The sequence below is a fragment of the Rhinoderma darwinii genome, chromosome 2 (genome assembly GCF_050947455.1).
Source record: "Rhinoderma darwinii isolate aRhiDar2 chromosome 2, aRhiDar2.hap1, whole genome shotgun sequence".
NCBI lineage: Eukaryota > Metazoa > Chordata > Amphibia > Anura > Rhinodermatidae > Rhinoderma > Rhinoderma darwinii.
The window spans coordinates 235,102,456-235,123,502 of NC_134688.1; the positions used below are offsets into that span (position 1 = coordinate 235,102,456).

A 21,047-nucleotide genomic window follows, 5' to 3' on the forward strand; every position below is an offset into this window, starting at 1 on the left:
TTTTTTGGTTACCTGGCCTCCCAAAATAATAGGATAAAAGGTGATCAAAAAGTCGCATGTACCCCAAAATAGTACCAATAATAACTACAGCTCGTCCCGCAAAAAAAAAAACCTTCGTACCACTACGTCTATGAAAAAATAAAATTAGTTATGGCTTCAATAAGTCCGAAATTAAAAATATGCAGTTGTGCAGCCTGAGGGGAACATTTCTTCTGTTTCAAGAGGCGATTTATCAAGGCCCTAAAATTAGGGAACCAGGAAGGGGAGGGCCCAAACATATCTGCTGGAAGCGAGGGTGCCCGTATTATACCAGGACAACACTTTCCCAGCAAAATTCCCCAAACTGCAAAGGTGCGGAGTGTGGACCAAAAGGGGCATAAGAAAGGACACCATTTATCAGTGCGACACTGGCCTGTGCAGAAAGGATTGCTTCACAGCGTAACACACATCTATGAAACATTGTTTTTTTTACCCCATTATTATACCACCTGACTATGCCCCTGATATACTCTGCACAGCTTTCATGTACCCCCACATTATAAATGGAAACACCAGCAATACTCAAATAAATCTACTACCAAGCAAAATCCGCTCTCCAAAAGCCAAATGGCGCTCCCTCCGCTCTGAACCCTACAGCGTGCCCAAACAGCAGTTTTCTTCCACATATATGGCATCGCCATATCCGGGAGAACCCTTTTAACAATTTTTGGGGTGTGTGTCTCCAGTGGCATAAGCTGGGCACGACATATTTGCCACTGAAATGGCATATCTAGGGAAAAATATTAATTTTCACCATCCGCAGCGAATTCATTTATGGAAAAGACCTGTGGGGTGAAAATGCTGACTACACCCCATAATAAATGCCTTGAGGGGCGTAGTTTCCAAATGGGGTCACTTGCTTATTATTTCACATCTGAGCCTCGGCAATTGTGAACCAATACTTTGTAAATTGCCAAATTAGGCCTCAATTTTACATGGTACTCTTTCACTCCTGAGCCTGGTCGAATGTCGAGGCAAAAGATTAGGGTCACATGTAGGGCGTTTCTAAAACCGGGAAACATCACATAATTAGAGAGCTGTCTTGATATGGTGGCACAAGCTGGCATATCTATGGAAATAAATCCCATTTTCACTCTGCAACATCGAGTGCACAATAATTTCTGCAGAACACCTGCAGGGTTAACATGCTCACTACACCCCTAGGTGAATGCATTGAGGGGTGTAGTTTCCAAAATGTTGTCACTTCTGGGGGGTTTCCACTGTTTTGGTCCCACAGGCGCCCAGAAACCAATCCAGCAAAATCTGTACTCCAAATGGCGCTCTTTCCCTTCTGACCCCTGCCCTGTGCCTAAACAGCAGTTTATGACCACATATGGGGTATTGCCGTACTCGGGAGAAATTGCTTTACAAACGTTGGGTTATTTTTTTCCTTTATTTGTTGAGAAAATGTTTTTATTTTCACTGCCCAATTCTAATAAATTCTATGAGACACCTGTGGGGTCAAAATGCTCACTACACCCCTAGATGAATTCCTCAAGGGGTGTAGTTTCCTAAATGGAGTCACTTTTTGGGCGTTTTCATTGTTTTGTCCCCTCAGGGGCTTTGCAAATGCGACATGGCCTCCGCAAACCATTCCTGCTAAATGTGATCTCCAAAATCCCTTCTAAGCCCTGCCGTGTGGCCAAACAGCCATTTATTACCACATGTGGGGTATTGTTTTACTCGGGAGAAATTGCTTTAGAAAATTTTGTGGTGCTTTTTCTCCTTCAGTCCTTGTGGAAATAAGAAAAAATTAGCTAAACGTACATTTTCTTTGAAAAAATGTAGATTTTTATTTTCAGGGCCTACTTCCAATAATTTCTGCAAAAAACCTGAGGTCAAAATGCTCACTGTACCCCTAGATAATTTCCTCAATGGGTGTAGTTTACAAATGGGGTCACTTAAGGGATTTCCACTGTTTTGGCACCGCAAGAACCCTTCGAACCTGACATGGTGCCTAAAATATATTCTAATAAAAATAAGGCCCGAAAATCCACTAGGTGCTCCTTTGCTTGAGGCCGGTGCTTCAGTCCAGTAGCACGCTAAGTGCACATGTGGGATATTTCCTAAAACTGCAGAACCTGGGCAATAAATATTGAGTTGCATTTCTCTGGTAAAACTTTGTGTTATAAAAAAATTAGATTAAAAGTTAATTTCTGCAAAAAAATATGAAATTTGTAAATTTCACCTCTACTTTGCTTTATTTCCTGTGAAACGTCTAAAGGGTTAAGAAATTTTTTAAATAATGTTTTGAATACTTTGAGGGGTGAAGTTTTTAAAATGGGTGACTTTTTGGGGGTTTCTAATATATAAGCCCCTCAAAGCCACTTCACAACTGAACTGGCCCCTGTAAAAATAGCATTTTGACATTTTCTTGAAGATGTGAGAAATTGCTGTTAAAGTTCTAAGCCGTTCCTAGAAAAATTAAAGGGACGTTCAAAAAACGATGGCAATCTAAAGTAGACATATGGGGGATGTTAATTACCAACAATTTTGTGTGGTATAACGGCCTGTCTTACAAGCAGATACATTTAAATTTAGAAAATGTAAATTTTTAAAATTATTTGCTAAAATTTGGTGTTTTTCACAATTAAATACTGAGCGTATCGAGTCCAATGTGTCACGAGAAAACAATCTCAGAATCGCTTTTATAGGTGAAAGCATTCCGACGTTATTACCACATAAAGTGAAACAAGATTTTAAAAATGAGGCTGTCTGGAAGGTCAAAAGTGGCTACGGGGTTAACCGCTTCACGACTGCCATACGGCTATATACACGTTCCAAGTGCCTATACCCTGTGCAGTGGTCATGTATATAAACGTTGGCAGCCTGTAACGGAGTGCAGTGGTGCTTCAGTGTGAGCAGCGCTGCACTCTCATGTCTGCCAGGACTTTAAGAGCCCCGGAATACACCCCCCCCCCATGTAGATAGAACCACACACAACCCCCGCAAAACCCCTGGTAGAAAGCGCCACCTAAACGCCCTCTAGGAGCGGAATGCCCGGCCAGCGCTCTGGCCGCGTATTCCCCTCCTAGAGGGAGCCCGGGACGTCTCAACATCCCCACTGTAAATAGTACCCCCCTGTAGGTAGCAACCACCCTGCTGTAGATAGCAGCGAATACCCTTCCCCCTGTAGATAGTGCCATCTAAACACCCACTAGGAGCGGAGTTCCCAGTATCAGATCCTTCTGTGCCGGGGATTGCGCTTCTAGAGAGCCCCTGTCGTCACTGCCCGCCGTCAGGTGCTCTCTCTAGGAGCGGAATCCCCGGCCAACACTGACCGGGGATTCCACTACTGGAGAAGCCCGTGGCGTCAATATCCATATATGGACAGTCATCAGGGGCTCCCTCTAGTGGCGCCATCTGCAGGGGGGAGTGGCGCCATCTGCAAGGGATGTGGTGCGGTCTACAGGGGGGTGCTATATACAGGGGGTGTGGCACTATCTACATGGGCACTGTGAAATTATATTGGCACTACCTACAGGGGACACTGTGGCCCTATCTTCATGGGCACTGTGTGTGGCACTATGTGGGCACTACATACAGTGGGCACTATCCATGTGGGCACTGGCACTATCTACAGTGGGCAATGTGGCACTATCTACAGTGGTATTGCGTCTAGGGATGCACGATGCATCGAAACTTCGATACTGTTTCGATACCGTTCACCCTCAAACGGTTCAATACCCTAATTTCATGTATTTCGATACGAGACTGTGCAGCCACATAGCTTAGTATAGGAACACATGAATTTATAAGAGAGGGGCTGCGGCTGTGTAATACAGACATTGCCCCGCTCCTGAGAAGTGCGCGCGTGGTCAGCATGAGGTGATGCGAGCAGCGCAGCACTAATGAGCGGCGGCACTGAAGACAGAACATGGTGGGCGCACTGCAAAACACCCCCATTTACTGTTTTCAGTGCCAGTGCCGCCACTCATTACTGCAGTGCTGGCCGCATCACCTCATGATGACCGCGCGCGCACTTGTTGTCAGGAGCGGGGCAATGGCTGTATTACACAGCCGCAGCCCCACTCTATAACGGCGGAGATCAGAGAAACCTCTTATCTCCGGCACTCTTCCCCTGAATTCTGCGATGAATGCTGACCACCACAGCAGCATTCAGGGGAAAATGAGAAGGGGGGAATTCCTGTGACACGATCGAGGGCCACACCATATATGGGTAGACAGCTTAGGGTACATTGAAGGACACCAGGGCTGTCTGACCATATTTCCCATTGAAAGGGCATACTGAGGTATGTCCTAACAACTGCCTGTACTAGCATGTAGATATATGCCAGTACATTAAAAAAAGTAAAATAAATAAAGTAATGTTAAAAAAAACACACACACTTATTAATGTGAGGCACGAGGTATTATGAATTTTGAACCTCCATGTGCCTCACATTAATAGTAATTAACCCCATCATGTACCTCACACATTAACCCAATGTTGTCCATTATGACTCAGGAACATGATGGGGTTAACTACTATTAATGCGAGGCACGTGGAGGTTCAAAATTCATCACACCACGCGCCTCACATCAGAAAACGGAAGAACTTTTTTTTAATTATTATTATTGTTGGCAAAAGTATCGTTTTGGTATCGAAATCGCAATACTACACAAAGTATCGGAAGTGAAGTCCAAATTCTGGAATCGTGACATCCCTAATTGCGTAATTATCTTCATGGGCACTGTGGTGTTTTCAGGTGGCTGGGACAAAAAAAAAACCCTAACGAATAAAATTCATCCATTTTTTTTTTATTTTTTTCTAACGTCCATGAAAACCAGATGGCAAATGATGGTGAAAAACGGTTAGACAGCCGAGAAAGGGTCAAATTTTGAGACACATTGATGCAAAACAGCCATGAAAGTCGTGTGTGTATATAGCCTTATAGCCCTGTTCACTCTCCGCTTAAAGCGATCCAGGGTGACGGAAAGAGAAGACTACTAATTGTTACAGAGCTGTACAGTGTGTATATATATATTTTTAGTCATTTGACTACTCATAATAAATATTAAAAACATGGAATTAAAATAATCTTGCAAATGAAATCCTCATAAGTATTGTAAAAAAAAATAAACTGAATATCCCAACAAATTTTAAAGCAGTTCCAAAGATATTATCGTTAATAAAGTGCATATCAGAAATTGAAAATTTGACCTGGACACAGGATCAATGACCCTTGGTAATGAAAGGGTTAAATAGTTAGGGGCTCTCTGACTCACAAGCTCTTAGTTAGAAAGCATGTGACACCACTGCTCCGTTCTCTGTTCCCTGCTACTCTAATTGGAGCTTTGTCCCGTACTGTTCTTGACAAAAACATAATAATTTAAATACCGAACAATAAGATACATTACCTGGACAAAACGTATCACATGAGCGTGAAATCAAACATTCGGCAAATAACAAAAATGATCCAGTCAGTTCATTGAATTTCTACTCCGAAATATCTGTACTACCATTAGCTACATCTAGGAGCAACAATAGCTGGTGTGATGCAAAGGGCCACATTAACTCACAGAACTGGACTTTTGAGTGTTGAAGTGTGTAAAAATAAATTGTTCTTAACCCGTTAGTGACCGGTCCATCGTGTTTCTACGTCGGTCACTAACGGGCCTTATTCCGATGCCATAGACTTTTTACGTTGCGGCATCGGAATAAGTAAACAGAGCAGGGAGCTGTCAAATCTCCCTGCTCTCAGCTGACAGATGTAGCTGAGGGCTGGGAGCGTCCCTGCTCTGCCGGGTGAGATCGATATTAGTATCGATCTCACCCGTTTAACCCCTCAGATGCGGTGCACAATAGCGAGCACCGCATATGAGTGGTTTTGGAGAGAGGGAGGGAGCTCCCTCTCTCCCACCGACACCCGGCGATACGATCGCCGAGTGTCTGTCTCCAATGGCAGTCGGGGGTCTAATAAAGGCCCCCAGGTCTGCCTGGAGTGAATGCCTGCTAGATCATGCCGCAGGCATGACCTAGCAGATGCCTGTCCGTGTTAAACGGCCAGGCAGTAATACACTGCAATACAAAAGTATTGCAGTGTATTATAAATGCGATCGCAGAATCGCATATTATAGTCCCCTAGTGGGACTAGTAAAAAAGTGAAAAAAAAGTTTAATAAAAGTTAATTAAAAAAAAAATGTGAAAAAAAATTAAAAACCCAGCTTTTCCCCTTACAAAATGCTTTACTATTAAAAAAAACAAAATAAAGTTAAAAAGTTACACATATTACCACGCCCAGACTAACCGAATCCCGCTCATGATCCGGTCCCTGGATGCTGAAAAGGCGTTTGACAGAATATCGTGGTCTGCCCTTTACCAAACCCTTCGGCATGTGGGAATAGGACCATCTTTCTTGGCAAAAATTATGGCATTGTATCGTACACCCTCGGCCCAAATAAAAATAAATGGCTCCCTTTCGGCACCTTTCCCTATTTACAATGGCACACGACAGGGCTGTCCCCTATCCCCCCTGTTGTATGTCCTGGTTATGGAACATCTCATGGCCTCCATTCGGAGCAACTCGGATATTAAGGGTATTAACATTGGAGGGAAGGAATACAAGTGCTCGGCATTCGCTGATGACCTATTGGTCTATCTCACAGACCCTCATGTCTCTCTCCCTTCACTGATGTCCGAGTTGTCTCGTTTTGGAACATGGTCTAATTTCAAAATCAATTTCTCTAAGTCTGAGGCGCTAAATGTTTCTCTCCCGGGCCCGTTAGTGTCGCTTCTCCAAAGTAATTTCCCCTTTTCATGGCCCTCCAGAGGTATTACATATTTGGGTGCCCGTATAAGTGGGGACCTTACACAATTGTTTACAAATAATTTTATCCCCCTACTGGCCAAGTTTCGCACTGACCTTAATTCCTGGCATAAGACTGAGTTTTCCTGGTTTGGCCGTATCAATATTATTAAGAGGTCTCTCCTCCCCCGCTTGCTTTACCTCCTGCAGACGATCCCCATCTCTATCCCATCTTCCTATTGGTTGCGGCTTCAGCGATGCTTCGGCTCCTTCATTTGGCCGACTGGTCGCCCACGTCTGAGCCGGGCTCTTCTGACTCGTTCCAGGGGTACGGGTGGGGTTGGTCTGCCGGATTGTCGGCTCTACTATCTGGCATCAAATCACGCACGGGTTTTAGATTTTTTTCATAACCGTGAATCAAAACTATGGGTCCGTTTAGCTCAACAACTATGTCCCAGTACCCTATCATCCCTGCCGTGGATCCTGCCCGGGAATAGACCGACTCAAGCCTCCTTTGTTGTTTACCATACTCTCATGGCGTTGAGGTCCTTAGGGCCTGGAAGTACGCTTGTAGACCCCCTGGGTCCTTTAACTCCTATCACAGATAATCCGGCCTTTCCTGCTGGCAGGGCTGGTCGCTCCTTCCTAGGCAGGCCGCCCACCGGCCCCATGTATTTTGCCCAGGTCCTCTCCGCTTCCTCTCTTCTCCCTCTAACCTCCATCTGCCCCGATGCCGTGCCCCTCACTCGCCATATATATGAATATGCCCAGTTAAAACATTCTTATGGAGCGGTAAACCGACGCGCACATCTTCACAGGTCGTTGACGGACTTTGAGCGCCTATGTGTCTCCTCCCAGCCCCCTACACATACCATATCCACAATATATAAATTACTCCTTTCGCAGCGTTCCCAACAACTCCCCTCCTTCTGCGGGGCCTGGGAGAGAGAATTACATACTACATTTACTGATACACAATGGAAGCGGTGTTTCTCCCTCTCACAAAAAGCCTCTATAGCCATTAGGGCCCAGGAAACTAGTTATAAAATTGTCTCTAGATGGTATCGGGTCCCGGCTGCGCTTCATAAATGGTATCCGTCTGTGCCTGATAATTGTTGGCGCTGTGGTGCTGTGGGAGGTTCCATGTCTCATGTTTGGTGGAGTTGCCCCTTGTTGAGGAGTTTTTGGGATGCGGTACTTAAATTGATATTGGAGGTTACTGGAGTCTCTGTCCCCAACTCTCCGGAGGCAGCTCTTTTATTCATGTTCCCGATGCCATTACACATTTATAAAAGCTCCCTAACTAGACATCTACTTCAGGCGGCAAAGTCAGTGATCCCGCGCAGGTGGAAAACGGCAATGCACCCCAACATTAGATGAGTGGTTTCAGGAAGTTGCCTTGATACAGCGAATGGAACACTTGGTGGCTCACTCCCCGGCAGATGTGGTAAAATACACGTCTACATGGTCTCCTTGGATAGTGTTTCTTTCTTCGCCTTCCTACCTCACGGTTGTAACCTGAGTCGGCCTATGCCCCTGTGAAATACACTACGGCTCTTGCTCGCTGCTGATTTTTTACTCATAATACGCCGGAACTGGAGTCCAGGATCCCTCCTGTCCTCTCCCCTCCCTCCTATCCTTCCCTCTCTTGGGGCCTTTTTCTGTACTTTCTTTCCCCCTGACTAGGGCTATGTGCCTCTCCTTCTCTGTTTGAGTTAAGTGATCTCACTGTACCTCCTGATGTTATGCCTCTATGATTATTCATGCTACTGTTGTACACTGACAATTCTGTTTCATGTCAAGATGTGATGCACATTATTGATTTTTCCCTTTTTTCTTGTATGTTTTTGCTTTGGTCCACTGACCTTGTTTGTTCTTTTAGTTATGGGTGGAGGCCTTCTCTCCAATATGTTTTGTAATTTTGTGTTCTAAAACTCACTAAAAAATTTTTGAATAAGAAAAAAAAAAGTTACACATATTTGGTATCGCCGCGTCCGTAACGACCCCGACTATAAATCTATTACATTATTTAACCCGCACGGTGAACGCCGTAAAAACTGTAATAAAAAAATTGCTGTTTTCTGTGAATACTGACTTTAAAAAAATTTGATAAAAAGTGATCAAAAAGTCGCATCTACTCCAAAATGGTACCAATAAAAACTAAAAGTCTTCACACAAAAAAAAAGCCCTCATACAACCGCATCGGTGAAAAAATAAAAATGTTACGGCTCTTCAAATATGGAGACACAAAAACAAATAATTTTGAAAAAAAATGCGTTTTTACTGTGTAAAAGTAGTAAAACATACAAAAACAATACAAATTTGGTATCGTTGCAATCGTAACAACCCGCTGAATAAAGTTATTGTGTTATTTATATCACACGGTAAACGGCGTAGATTTAAGACGCGAAAAAGAGTGGCGAAATTTCAGGTTTTTTTCTATTTCCCCCCAAATAAAAGTTAATCAATAAATAATATGTCGCCAAAAATGGTGCTATTAAAAAATACAACTTGTCCCGCAAAAAACAAGACCTTATACAGCTATGTCGACGCAAAAATAAAAAGGTTATAGCTCTTGGAATGCGACGATGGAAAAACTTAAAAAATGGCTTGGTCATTAAGGTTTAAAATAGGCTGGTCATTAAGGGGTTAAAGGCTATGACACCTTTGAAAACACTTTATTTAAAAAAAAAAAAATGTGTATCAATGTGATTGGGGCAACTTTGTAATTACATTTTATTAAAAATTATTTTCACTTTTTTAGATACAGCCGCTTTTTATCCTATATACAGAGCAGCTGTATCTTGCGCTAAGACATGTATCAGTCAGGTTAGCATGACTGACTGGTTCAGTGACTGGGGTATGACACTCAGGATGCACCTGTTATCAATCACATCTAAGGGCCTGTCCACATCAGCGTTGGCTTTCTGTTCCGGGGTTCCGTCTGAGGTTTCCGTCTAATGAACCCCGCAATGGAAAGTCAAACTGAAACCACAGCTTCCGTTTCAGTCACCATTGATCTCAATGGTGACGGAAACTTTGCTAATGGTTTCCGTTTGTCACCATTGTGGAAGATTTCAGTTTTCCTGATGGAATCAATAGCGCCGTCGACTGCGTTATTGATTCCATCGTTAAAACGGGAACCTGCCGGAATGGTGACGAACGGAAACCATTAGCAATGTTTCCGTCACCATTGAGATCAATGGTGACTGAAACGGAAGCTGTGGTTTCAGTTTGACTTTCCGTTGCAGGGTTCACCCGACGGAAACCTCCGACGGTACCCCGGAACAGAAAGCCAACGCTGATGTGAACAGGCCCTAAGTTATGAACTTAGATGCAATAGAGAACAGCTCGACACACAAGACACATTTTTACTAAAATGTAATTACAAAGTTGCACCAATCACACTGATCCACATTTTTATTTAAAAAAATAATTTTCCCAAGGTTTAAATAGCCTTTAAAAGGTTATGTACACATTTGAATAATTTTTTTTTTTTTTAATAAATCAAGGTTTTAAAATGTATGTTATTTTAATTTTTTAAGATATAGCTTCTATGTATTTTGTAGAAGCTGTATCCTTCTGTCAGTCGATTAAGTCATTTCAGCTAAAATGGTGACTCCAGTGAACTCTGGTCCTGCGCGTCTCGGACACACAGTATCTAGTTAATAACGGTCATATCGAAGTTCATGGACTTAGATGTAATCATTATTAGTTGGATTCTGTGTGTCAGGGACACGCAGGACCAGCTTTCACCGGAGCAGTCAGTTCAACTGACCTGCCGGAATAGACTTTGACAGAAGGATACAGTGTCTACGTATCTATGTATGCAGGATACATAGGAGCTGTATTTTAAAAAAAGTAAAAAAAATAAAATTTAAAGTTGTTTTAAATCAGTTAAAAAAATAAATAAAAAATTAATGATTCAAAAGGTGTACACAGCCTTTAACCCGTTAGTGACCGCCAATATGCCTTTTCACGGCGGCCACTAATGGGCTTTATTCTGATGCATACGCCTTTTCACGGCGCTGCATCAGAATAAATAAACAGAGCAGGGAGCCGTTAAATGTCCCTGCTCTCAGCTACCAGAGGTAGCTGAGGGCTGGGGGCATCCCTGCTCAAACGGGTGAGATCGATATTAGTATCGATCTCACCCATTTAACCCCTCAGATGAGGCGCTTAATAGTGAGCGCCGCATCTGAGTGGTTTTGGAGAGAGGTAGGGAGCTCCCTCTCATCCCACTGACACCCGAGGCATGACCTAGGCATGACCTAGCAGATGCCTGTCCGTTTTAAACAGACAGGCAGTAATACCCTGCAATACAGAAGTACTGCAGTGTATTATAAAAGCAGTCGAATGATCGCATATTAAAGTCCCCTAGTAGGACTAGTGAAATAAAAAAAAAAGTTTAATAAAGTTAATTAAAAAATGTGAAAAACCCACTTTTTCTCCTTACAAACTGCTATACTATTAAAAAAAATAATAATAATAAAGCAAAAAAAGTCACACATATTTGGTATTGCCGTGTCCGTAACGACCCCGGCTATAAAGCTATTACATTATTTAACCCGCACGGTGAATGCCGTAAAAAAAAAAAAAAAACAATGGAAAAAATTGCTGTTTTATGTGAATCCTGACTTTAAAGAAATGTGATAAAAAGGGATCAAAAAGTTGCATCTACTCCAAAATGGTACCAATAAAAACTACAAGTCATCCCGCCAAAAAAAAAAGCCCTTATACAACTGCATCGGCGGAACAATAAAAAAAGTTATGATATCAAATATGGAGACCCAAAGACTAATTTTGAAAAAAAAAAAAATAAGTGTTTTTACTGTGTAAAAGTAGTAAAACATACAAAATCTATACAAATTTGGTATCGTTGCAATCGTAACCTGTTGAATAAAGTTATTGTGTTATTTATACCACACGGTAAACGGCGTAGATTTAGGACGCAAAAAAGTGTGGCGAAATTTAATTTTTTTTCTATTCCCCCCCAAAAAGGTTAATCAATAAATATGTACCCCAAAAAATGGTGTTATTAAAAAATACAACTTGTCCCGCAAAAAACAAGACCTTATACAGCGATGTTGACACAAAAATAAAAAAAAGTTAGAGCTCTTCGAATGGGACGATGGAAAAACTATAAAAATTGCTTGGTTATTAGGGCCCAAAATGCAAGCAGGGTGAAGGGGTTAATTGCGATACTATTGAAGTCTAAACGGACACTGCAAGAACAAAAAGTTTTCATCGGCATAGGCTGCTCCAGCAATAGAGCATAACTACACTAATGCTCCTATGGCACAATAGATACCAACAAAAACTTTTGAAAAGTGGAGACCGGAAAAGAAGCAAAGGATGGACCAACGCCTTATCAATAGCCATGAAGTTTGGGGGTCCACTTGATTCTGGCCTTGGCATGTATATTGCATTTAAGTTAACTCACCATCCCTCCCCAGAGAGCACATTGATGACAGATGCAAATTTTACAAGTCCAACAAAATACACTGAGTTTTTCGTGATGATTCTCACATCTGAAAAAAAAAATAAAAAAAAAATAAGGAAGAGCTAAAATATTTTCAAACATTGAAATGTTACTTTGAGTATGCGACACACCTTTAGTCATTCTCTCTCTTTTTTTGATATCCCTCTGTCTAATTAAGCTTTAAAGGATTATGTAAATAGAGGTAAGTCATATGGTCACATCTAAACACCATTTATCACTTCATATATAAAAAGGCATGCCACTTTGTATAAAATAAGTACTGCGATATATCTACAGAGTTAAAGGGCTTTCCAGGCATTTTATATTGATGGCCTATCCATAAGATAGGTCATCAATATCAGATCTGTGGAGCAACTACCGGCATACCAATAAGGTAACTGAAGGAGCCACGGCGTTAGTCGGCGCAGCCTTTTCAGTGTTTACCTGGCACTGTACATATCCGTAGCGGCGGTGCCCGGGATTGCAGATCAGTCCCATTCACTTGAGCGCTGTGCCTCTAAACTGGGAAAAGGCTTTGGAAAACGAACACCATGGCCCCATCAATTAGCTGATCGGCAGGGGTGCCTGGGGTCAGACCCCTACCGATCGGACATTGGATAGGCCATCAACATAAAACTCCTGGAAAACCCCTTTAAGACCTTTATTATACTACAGCGCTGCATTCATTATAATACTGCAAACAATGACTACCTTGTTTATGCAATGCAGCTTAGTTGAAGTCCTATAAAAGGTAGACAATTATATTTTCTACAGCAGATTACTGTAAAAGTCAGAGCCATAGATAGACTTTCCTAACCAGGGGCAAAGGCTGTTTCCTGCCCACATGTCTATCTAAATATCATAGTCAAGGCAAAGTGGCTTGCTGGCACCCCCCTTGGCACAGGCCTCAGTAGTCCTCCCCCTCCAAGCTATACCCCCCCGTGTATAGTGCTAGGTGTAAAAACTATGATGTTTCAAATGCTAAATCACCAGAGCAAAATCTGTGCTGACATTGAGCCAGCAAGGAATGTTGAGAGATGTGAGCTCTGAAGCCTGCAGAATTGGGAATGCATCTCCGAACTATAATACAGGCTGTAATTCAAGACAAGCACAAAAGTATAACAAAAAAATTACTAATTTTTCTTCACCTTTTAATGTAGATTTTAAAAAGTTGAACATATGCTTTAAAGCCAAGGTTTGGGGGTTTGTTTATACACCCTTCATATAGGATTGATAACCCCACATAAAACCCTGCATATCTCCTTTCCATACAAAAAATAACCTTGCAGGAGCACATGTAAACACGTAATGTACAGAATCTTAACAGAGGATATACTGAAAAGTTGGAGTACTAGACAAATTCACGGATTTTACCTCTATTTGCATACACATACAGAAACGAAACTATCTTTTATATGTGTGCCATGGTTCTACACTTATATACTGTTTGTACTATACAGATGTGGTTCTGGGTACATGGCTGGCTACAAGAGAATAAAGGGACAATCCACATTTCACCTCCCAATGTCCATAAATGAGAAATAACTAAACGAGCTATGCGAATACTTTGAGTATTAGTTAGAATTTCATGTGTTGTACAAAATAGTCTAAGACAACTAAAAAAAAAAAAAGTGGACAGGTTAACGGGTAATGCTATGAACAACAACCTACCTATTCTCTTTACAGACTATAAAATGTTGATGGTTGTCTACGGTGTCTCTAATTGATTTGCATACATTTTGATAAGATCTCCTATGGCACATAAGAAGGTAGTAGTATAATACGTGCCAAACAAAAAGAAAATGTCAAAATATGTAAAAAAAATAAATCAAATAAAAAAATTAATCAATGCAAAAATCCCCTCACTTACTTGTCCTTCTCATTTTCTTCATGTTTGTTAAGGCTGCATAACTGTAGTGTGTCAAGACGCTGAGTAACTTCTTCAGCCCACCGACAATTAACCAACTCCCTGAGTTGCAAGGGGGCTCTGAAAAAAACAAAAAAAATCTGTTAATTTTGGTCTGTTAGGAGTCAATGGACATAACGGCATAGGATTTTGAAATTTCTCCTTTAGTGTTCAAAAATCTACAACGGACAAAGAAAACTTGGCACTATTAGGCTAGTTTCTCACGAGTGTAATACAGCTGCAAATCCCGGCCCGAACACGGTCTATAGACGAACGCCTCATGCACACGACCGTTGTGCCATTCAGGCCGTTTTCGACGGCACCCGATAGTCTTCACATACCCGTTTACTTAGGCGGGTGAATCGGGTCTGTGAAAAATGGTCCTAGTCTCCGATCCGAGGAAAGATAGATGAACATGTCCGATCTTTCCTCGGATCACTGCCGGGACTCGGACGTTGCGTTATGCATCAGTGTGTTTGCGAGTGCCATGTGTTTTTCGCTCACATTTTTTTTTTTGCATCCATGTGCTGTCCATGGTTTTCATGCACCCATTGACTTCAATGGGCGGATAGATTTTCTAATCAGTGTCTAAGAAAATTAGAGACACTAGACACTAAATTTGGGGTTTTCATTAACTGTTCGCCATAATCATCAACATTACAAGAAAAAAATGCTGGAAATAGATCACTCTGTGTGTAATAAATCTATATAATATAAGAGTTCCACTTTTTGAATTGAATTACTGAAATAAATTAACTTTTTGATTATATTCTAATTCTTTGAGAAGGACTAGTATGTATAAAGTACCGTATGTAATTTAAGCATCTGAAGTAGCTACAAAATCCAACAACAAAATTATTTTTAGTTTTAAATGCATCCCACAAACGATTGGATGGATTTTCGGTTTAAAAGGTATTGTCCGGCAAATGAAAAAAAGCCACAGGGCCTGTTCACTTCAACATCTGGATTCCGTTTGGGGTTTCCGTTCATGCGTTCCATCAGAGGAACAGAAAGCCAAATGGAAACTATTGATTCCGTTTGCATGACCACCGTTTTCAATGATAATGCTTCAGTTTCAGATCCGTAAAGTTTTTTATTGTTTCCGCGGAAAAAAAAAGAAACTTTACGGAACGGAAACAAACTGAAACTGAAGCATTAACAATGAAAACAATGTTCATGCAAATGGAATCAATAGTTTCCATTTGGCTTTCCGTTCATCTGACGGAACAGATGAACGGAAAGCCAAATGGAACCTGAATGCTCATCTGAACAGGCCCATGCTTACCTCAGCAATCCCCAGCCACAATGATTGGCTTCTACAGTAATAGATAGAGAGAGACACCTCCAGCTCACCTTCGTTGTAGATGTAGTTCCAGGGATGGTCGTGCACGGATCTATGTGTCGGCACACAGGAGACAAGACCAGAGAAGATAGGGTTTGGATCCAGCACGGACGATTCGATAAAATGGAGGAAGTTTTTCCAAGTTTAATGGGCCAATATTTTTGGCTAGTTAAAATCAGGAATAAAGAGCACAGCGTGGCATCCTGATAGTGTGGGGAAAAAGGTGATGATGGTTGATAATGAGCCTACGCGTTTCAGACGCTACGAGCGTCCTTAGTCATGGCTGAAGCTCAGCCATGACTAAGGACGCTCGTAGCGTCTGAAACGCGTAGGCTCATTATCAACCATCATCACCTTTTTCCCCACACTATCAGGATGCCACGCTGTGCTCTTTATTCCTGATTTTAACTAGCCAAAAATATTGGCCCATTAAACTTGGAAAAACTTCCTCCATTTTATCGAATCGTCCGTGCTGGATCCAAACCCTATCTTCTCTGGCTTCTACAGTCACATGCCCCCGTATCAGGAGGTCACACACTGCAGCAGGAAGTAGAGACCAGCATGTGACCAAGCAGATTTGGTGCGGTAGCAGCAGAGGAATGGTGACGCGAGTAGGTTTTTTGTTTTTTTTTGTGCACACCAATCTGAGCTGGGTTAAAAATATTATTCGCTGGACGACCCCTTTAGAAAAAAAACCTTTTTTCCTGCACCCGCCCCCCCCCCCCCCCCCTTGTATGAAAATGTGATTAAGTGAAAAGGTAGTAAGGTGTCTTATCGAGCCCTTTATCTGACAGACAGCTGCTCCATTCCAGGCCACCGTTGGGTCACGTGATCTCCACTCTCACTGAAGCCTACGGCATCTGCTGTAGGTACCGGAAGTCAGTCTTTCAATGGAAACCAATGAGAGCCCCTAGTATCATAGACTAAGACTGACCTCAGGTTGCTACAGCAGACGTTGTAGGATCTGTGTGGTCAGAGTAGGAATTACGTGCCCCAAAAGGCGGCTCGGAGCAGCTAAATGTCAAGGCCCCTGGTAAGCAAATACTCCTCACTACCTTTTAACTTCATCCCATTTTTTCCTTAGCCGGAGTGCTTCTTTAAGAGAACAAGAATTCTGCATTAGTGTGTGGACAGCTATACAAAAGGCTGTAACTAAATTTTGTGTGTCTGACCATACTTGACTTAATTGTAAAAATGTACAGATAAATGGACAGTACAAAAATCCCTTAAGGACGCGGCTATTTTTGGCCTTCAGGATGAGGAGTATTTTTCGGCATTCTGAGAGCCATAACTTAATTATTTTGCAATTATTGATGTGAGAATTATTTCAGAGCGCAACACAGAGTTTACAACGTCATGCACACCATATCATTATTTTACCTGCAGTGAGGACACTGAGCTCTTTGTTCAGTCAGCCATCTCTGTAGACCAAAAATAAAGGAAATGTTAACAGCTATATATCAATGGCTGATAAATGATTGAACAAACAGTTTCGAATTAACTGTTCACTTTAAATTTTTTAGTTCCCTGCTTTAAAGTTGCAACGTTTGTACATAGTAACAGTCTAATGGCCCATGCACACGGCCATAATTTTGATGCGCAATTACGGATCAAAGTACGGAACCAATCATTTCTATTGCCCACGGACACCTTCTTGTATATTTACGGGAAGGTGTCCGGGCCGTAGAAAGCATCTGCAAAAAAAATAGGACACGTCCTATTTTCTTATTTTACAGACCGTGATCCTATACCTTATAATGTAAGCACGGCCCACAAATACTAGTGACTGTCCGTGACCGGCCGTAATCACAGACCGCGATTACGGCTACGGCAGTGTGCAGGGAGCCTTCTTGCATTTTGATGGGCTACACGTGATAGGTGAATAGTCTCGATGGCACAAAATTTGCGTTTTGCAGGAACAGGGTACACCAGCAGAACAGAATATTGATGTGCGGATGGTGTCAGACTGATGAATGTTCACCTTATGAAGCGCATTGCAGAGCATCCATCTTCTTTTAACCCCTTCCCGACATTTGCCGTAAATGTACGTCATGGAAAGCATTGACTTCCCGCATCTTGCCGTACATTTACGTCAAATGTTTGGCACCGGCTCAGAAGCTGAGCCGGTGCCATCCTCACTGGATCTCAGCTGTATCTTACAGCTGACATCCGGCTGTAACGGCGGGGAACGAAATTGGCTTCGATCCCCGCCATTAACCCCTTAAGTGCAGCGCTCAAACGCGATCGCTGCACTTAAGGTGTTTGCAGCTCATCGGAACCCCAGTAATGAAATTGCCGGGGTTCCGGTGGCTGCAATGGCAACCGGAGGCCTAATACTGGCCTCCCGGTCTGCCTACCACCGAAGCCGGTCAAGATCCGTCCGGCGGCGGATCCTGATCGGCTTCCGTAGCTGCCGGCAAGATGGCGCCGGGTCAGGAGCTGATCCGGCGTCATCAGCGGTGGAAGTCAGCTGTACTGTACAGCTGACATCCACCTGTAACGGCAGGAACCGGAGCTAGCTCCGATCCCTGCCATTAACCCCTTCGATGCAGCAATCGAAAGCATATGTATTTGGTATCGCCGCGACTGTAACGACCTGAGGTATCAAAATATAATATTATTTATTGCACGCGGTGAACAGCGTAAAAAAAAAACGTAAAAAACGTTACCAGAGTTTCTGTTTTTTAGTCACTTTGCCCTACAAATGTTAGAATAAAAAGTGATCAAAAAGTCGCACGTATTCAAAAATGGTACCTATAAAAACTATAGCTCGTCCCGCAAAAAACAAGCCCTCATACACCTCCGTAGACAAAAAAATTAAAAAGTTATGGTTCTCACAACTTGGCGACAGAAAAAATACATTCTTTTTACAAAAGTAATTTTATTGTGCAAAAAGTTATAAAACATAAAAAAGTCCTATAAAATAGGTATCGCCGGAATCGTACTGACCCGCAGAATAAAGTTAACATATAATTTATAACGCATGGTGAACGCTGTATAAAAAAAAAAACGAAAAAAGCTGTGCCAGAATTGCGTTTTTTTGTTTACCTGGCATCTCAAAAAATAGGATAAAAGGTGATCAAAAAGTCGCATGTACCCCAAAATGGTACCAATAATAACTACAGCTCGTCCCGCAACAAACCAGCCCTCATACCGCTACGTCTATGAAAAATAAAATTAGTTATGGCTCCAATAAGTCAGGAAATAAAAAAATATGCAGTTGTGCCCGAGGGGAACATTTCTTCTGTTTGAAGAGGCGATTTATCAAGGACCTAAAATTAGGGAACCAGGAAAGGGAGGGCCCAAACATATCCGCTGGAAGCGACGGTGCCCGTATTATACCAGGACAACACTTCCTAGCAAAATTCCCCAAACTACAAAGGCGCAGAGTGTGGACCAAAAGGGGGATAATAAAGGACGCCATATATCAGTGCGACACCGGCCTGTGCAGAAATGATTGTGTCACAGCGTAACACACATCGATGGATCATTTTATTGTTTTTTTTTACCCCATTATTATACCACCTGACTATGCCCCTTATATACTCCGCCCGGCTTACATATGCCCTACATTATAAACGGAAACACCAGTAAGACTCCAAACAAAACTACTACCAAGCAAAATCCACGCTCCAAAAGCCAAATGGCGTTTCCTCCCATCTGAACCCTACAGCGTCCCCAAACAGCAGTTTCCTTCCACATATATGGCACCGTCTTACCCGGGAGAACACTTTTAGCAATTTTTGGGGTGTGTGTCTCCAGTGGCATAAGCTGGGCACGACATATTTGCCACTGAATGGCATATCTAGGGAAAAATATAAATTTTTAATTTGCACCATCCACAGCGCATTCATTTATGGAAAAGACCTGTGGGGTGAAAATGCTCACTACACCCCTTAATAAATGCCTTGAGGGGTGCAGTTTCCATAATGGGGTCACTTCCCAGGGGTTTATTTTTATTATTTCACATCTGAGCCTCTGCAGTTGTGAACCAATACTTTGTAAATCGCCAAATTAGGCCTCAATTTTACATGGTACGCTTTCACTCCTGAGCCTGGTCGACTGTCCAGGCAAGAGATTAGGGCCACATGTAGGGTGTTTCTAAAACCAGGAAACCCAGCATAATAATTAGAGAGCTGTCTTGTTATGGTGGCACAAGCTTGGCACCACATATTGGCATATCTATGGAAAAAAATCCCATTTTCACTCTGCAACATCGAGTGCACACCAATTTCTGCCAATCACCTGCAGGGTTAAAATGCTTACTACACCCCTAGGTAAATGCATTGAGGGGGTGTAGTTTCCAAAATGGGGTCACTTCTGGGGGGTTTCCACTGTTTTGGGCCCACAGGCGCCCAGAAACCAATCCAGCAACATCTGCACTCCAAATGGCGGTCCTTCCCTTCTGAGCCCTGCCGTGTGCCCAAACAGCAGTTTATGACCACATATGGGGTATTGTCGTACTCGGGAGAAATTGCTTTACAAATGGGTTCTTTTTTTCCTTTATTTGTTGCGAAAATGAAAAAATTTGAGCTAAAGCTACGTCTTATTGAAGAAAAAGGACTGTTTTTATTTTCACTGCCCAATTCTAATAAATTCTATGAAACATCTGTGGGATCAAAATGCTCACTACACCCCTAGATGAATTCCTCAAGAGGTGTAGTTTCCTAAATGGTGTCAGTTTTTGGGCGTTTTCATTGTTTTTTCCCCTCAGGGGCTTTGTAAATGTGACATGACCTCCGCAAACAATGTGATCTCCAAAAGCCAAATAGCGCTCTTTCCCTTCTAAGCCACGCCGTGTCTTCAAACAGCCGTTTATTACCACATGTGGGGCATTGTTTTACTCGGAGAAAAAGCACCACAAAATTTGTAAAGCAATTTCTCCCTTCAGTCCTTGTGGAAATGAGAAAAAATTAGCTAAACCTACATTTTCTTTGAAAAAATTTAGATTGTCATTTTCAGGGCCTACTTCCAATAATTTATGCAAAAAACCTGTGGGGTCAAAACACTCACTATACCCCTAGATAATTTCCTCAATGGGTGTAGTTTCCGAAATGGGGTCACTTGTGGGGGGTTTCCACTGTTTTGTCCCCTCAGGGGCTTTGTAAATGTGACAAGGCCTCCGCAAACCATTCCTGCTAAATTTGAGCTCCAAAAGCCAAATAGCGCTCTTTCCCTTCTAAACCCTGCTGTGTCTGCAAACAACCGTATATTACCACATGTGGGGTATTGTTTTACTCGGGAGAAATTGCTTTACAAATTTTACGTTGCTTTTTCTCCTCTAGTTCTTCTGGAAATGAAAAAAAAAAAAATAAATCGCTAAACCTACATTTTCTTTGAAAAAATGTTGATTTTAATTTTCATGGCCTACTTCCAATAATTTCTGTAAAAAACCTGTGCGGTCAAAATGCTCACTGTACCCCTAGATAATTTCCTTGAGGTGTGTAGTTTCCCAGATGGGGTCACTTTTGGGGGATTTTGACTGTTTTGGCACCGCAAGAGCCCTTCAAACCTGACATGATGCCTAAA

General features: G+C 42.3%; 1 protein-coding gene across 5 annotated transcripts in view; it reads right to left on the reverse strand.

Annotated features, from left to right (window-relative positions):
• The window catches only part of TRIM37 (tripartite motif containing 37), a 149,125-nt gene that overhangs the window by 102,248 nt on the left and 25,830 nt on the right, over nt 1–21,047 (reverse strand). For 3 of the 5 annotated variants that reach the window (XM_075852950.1, XM_075852947.1, XM_075852946.1), the window contains 4 exons: nt 16,899–16,939; nt 14,141–14,257; nt 13,942–14,022; nt 12,232–12,319 (listed from right to left, as the gene is read on the reverse strand). In XM_075852950.1, the coding sequence (XP_075709065.1) occupies nt 12,232–12,319; nt 13,942–14,022; nt 14,141–14,257; nt 16,899–16,939 (327 nt within the window). The remainder of the gene's footprint in view (nt 1–12,231; nt 12,320–13,941; nt 14,023–14,140; nt 14,258–16,898; nt 16,940–21,047) is intronic. The other 2 variants (XM_075852949.1, XM_075852948.1) reach the window with 1 other exon arrangement.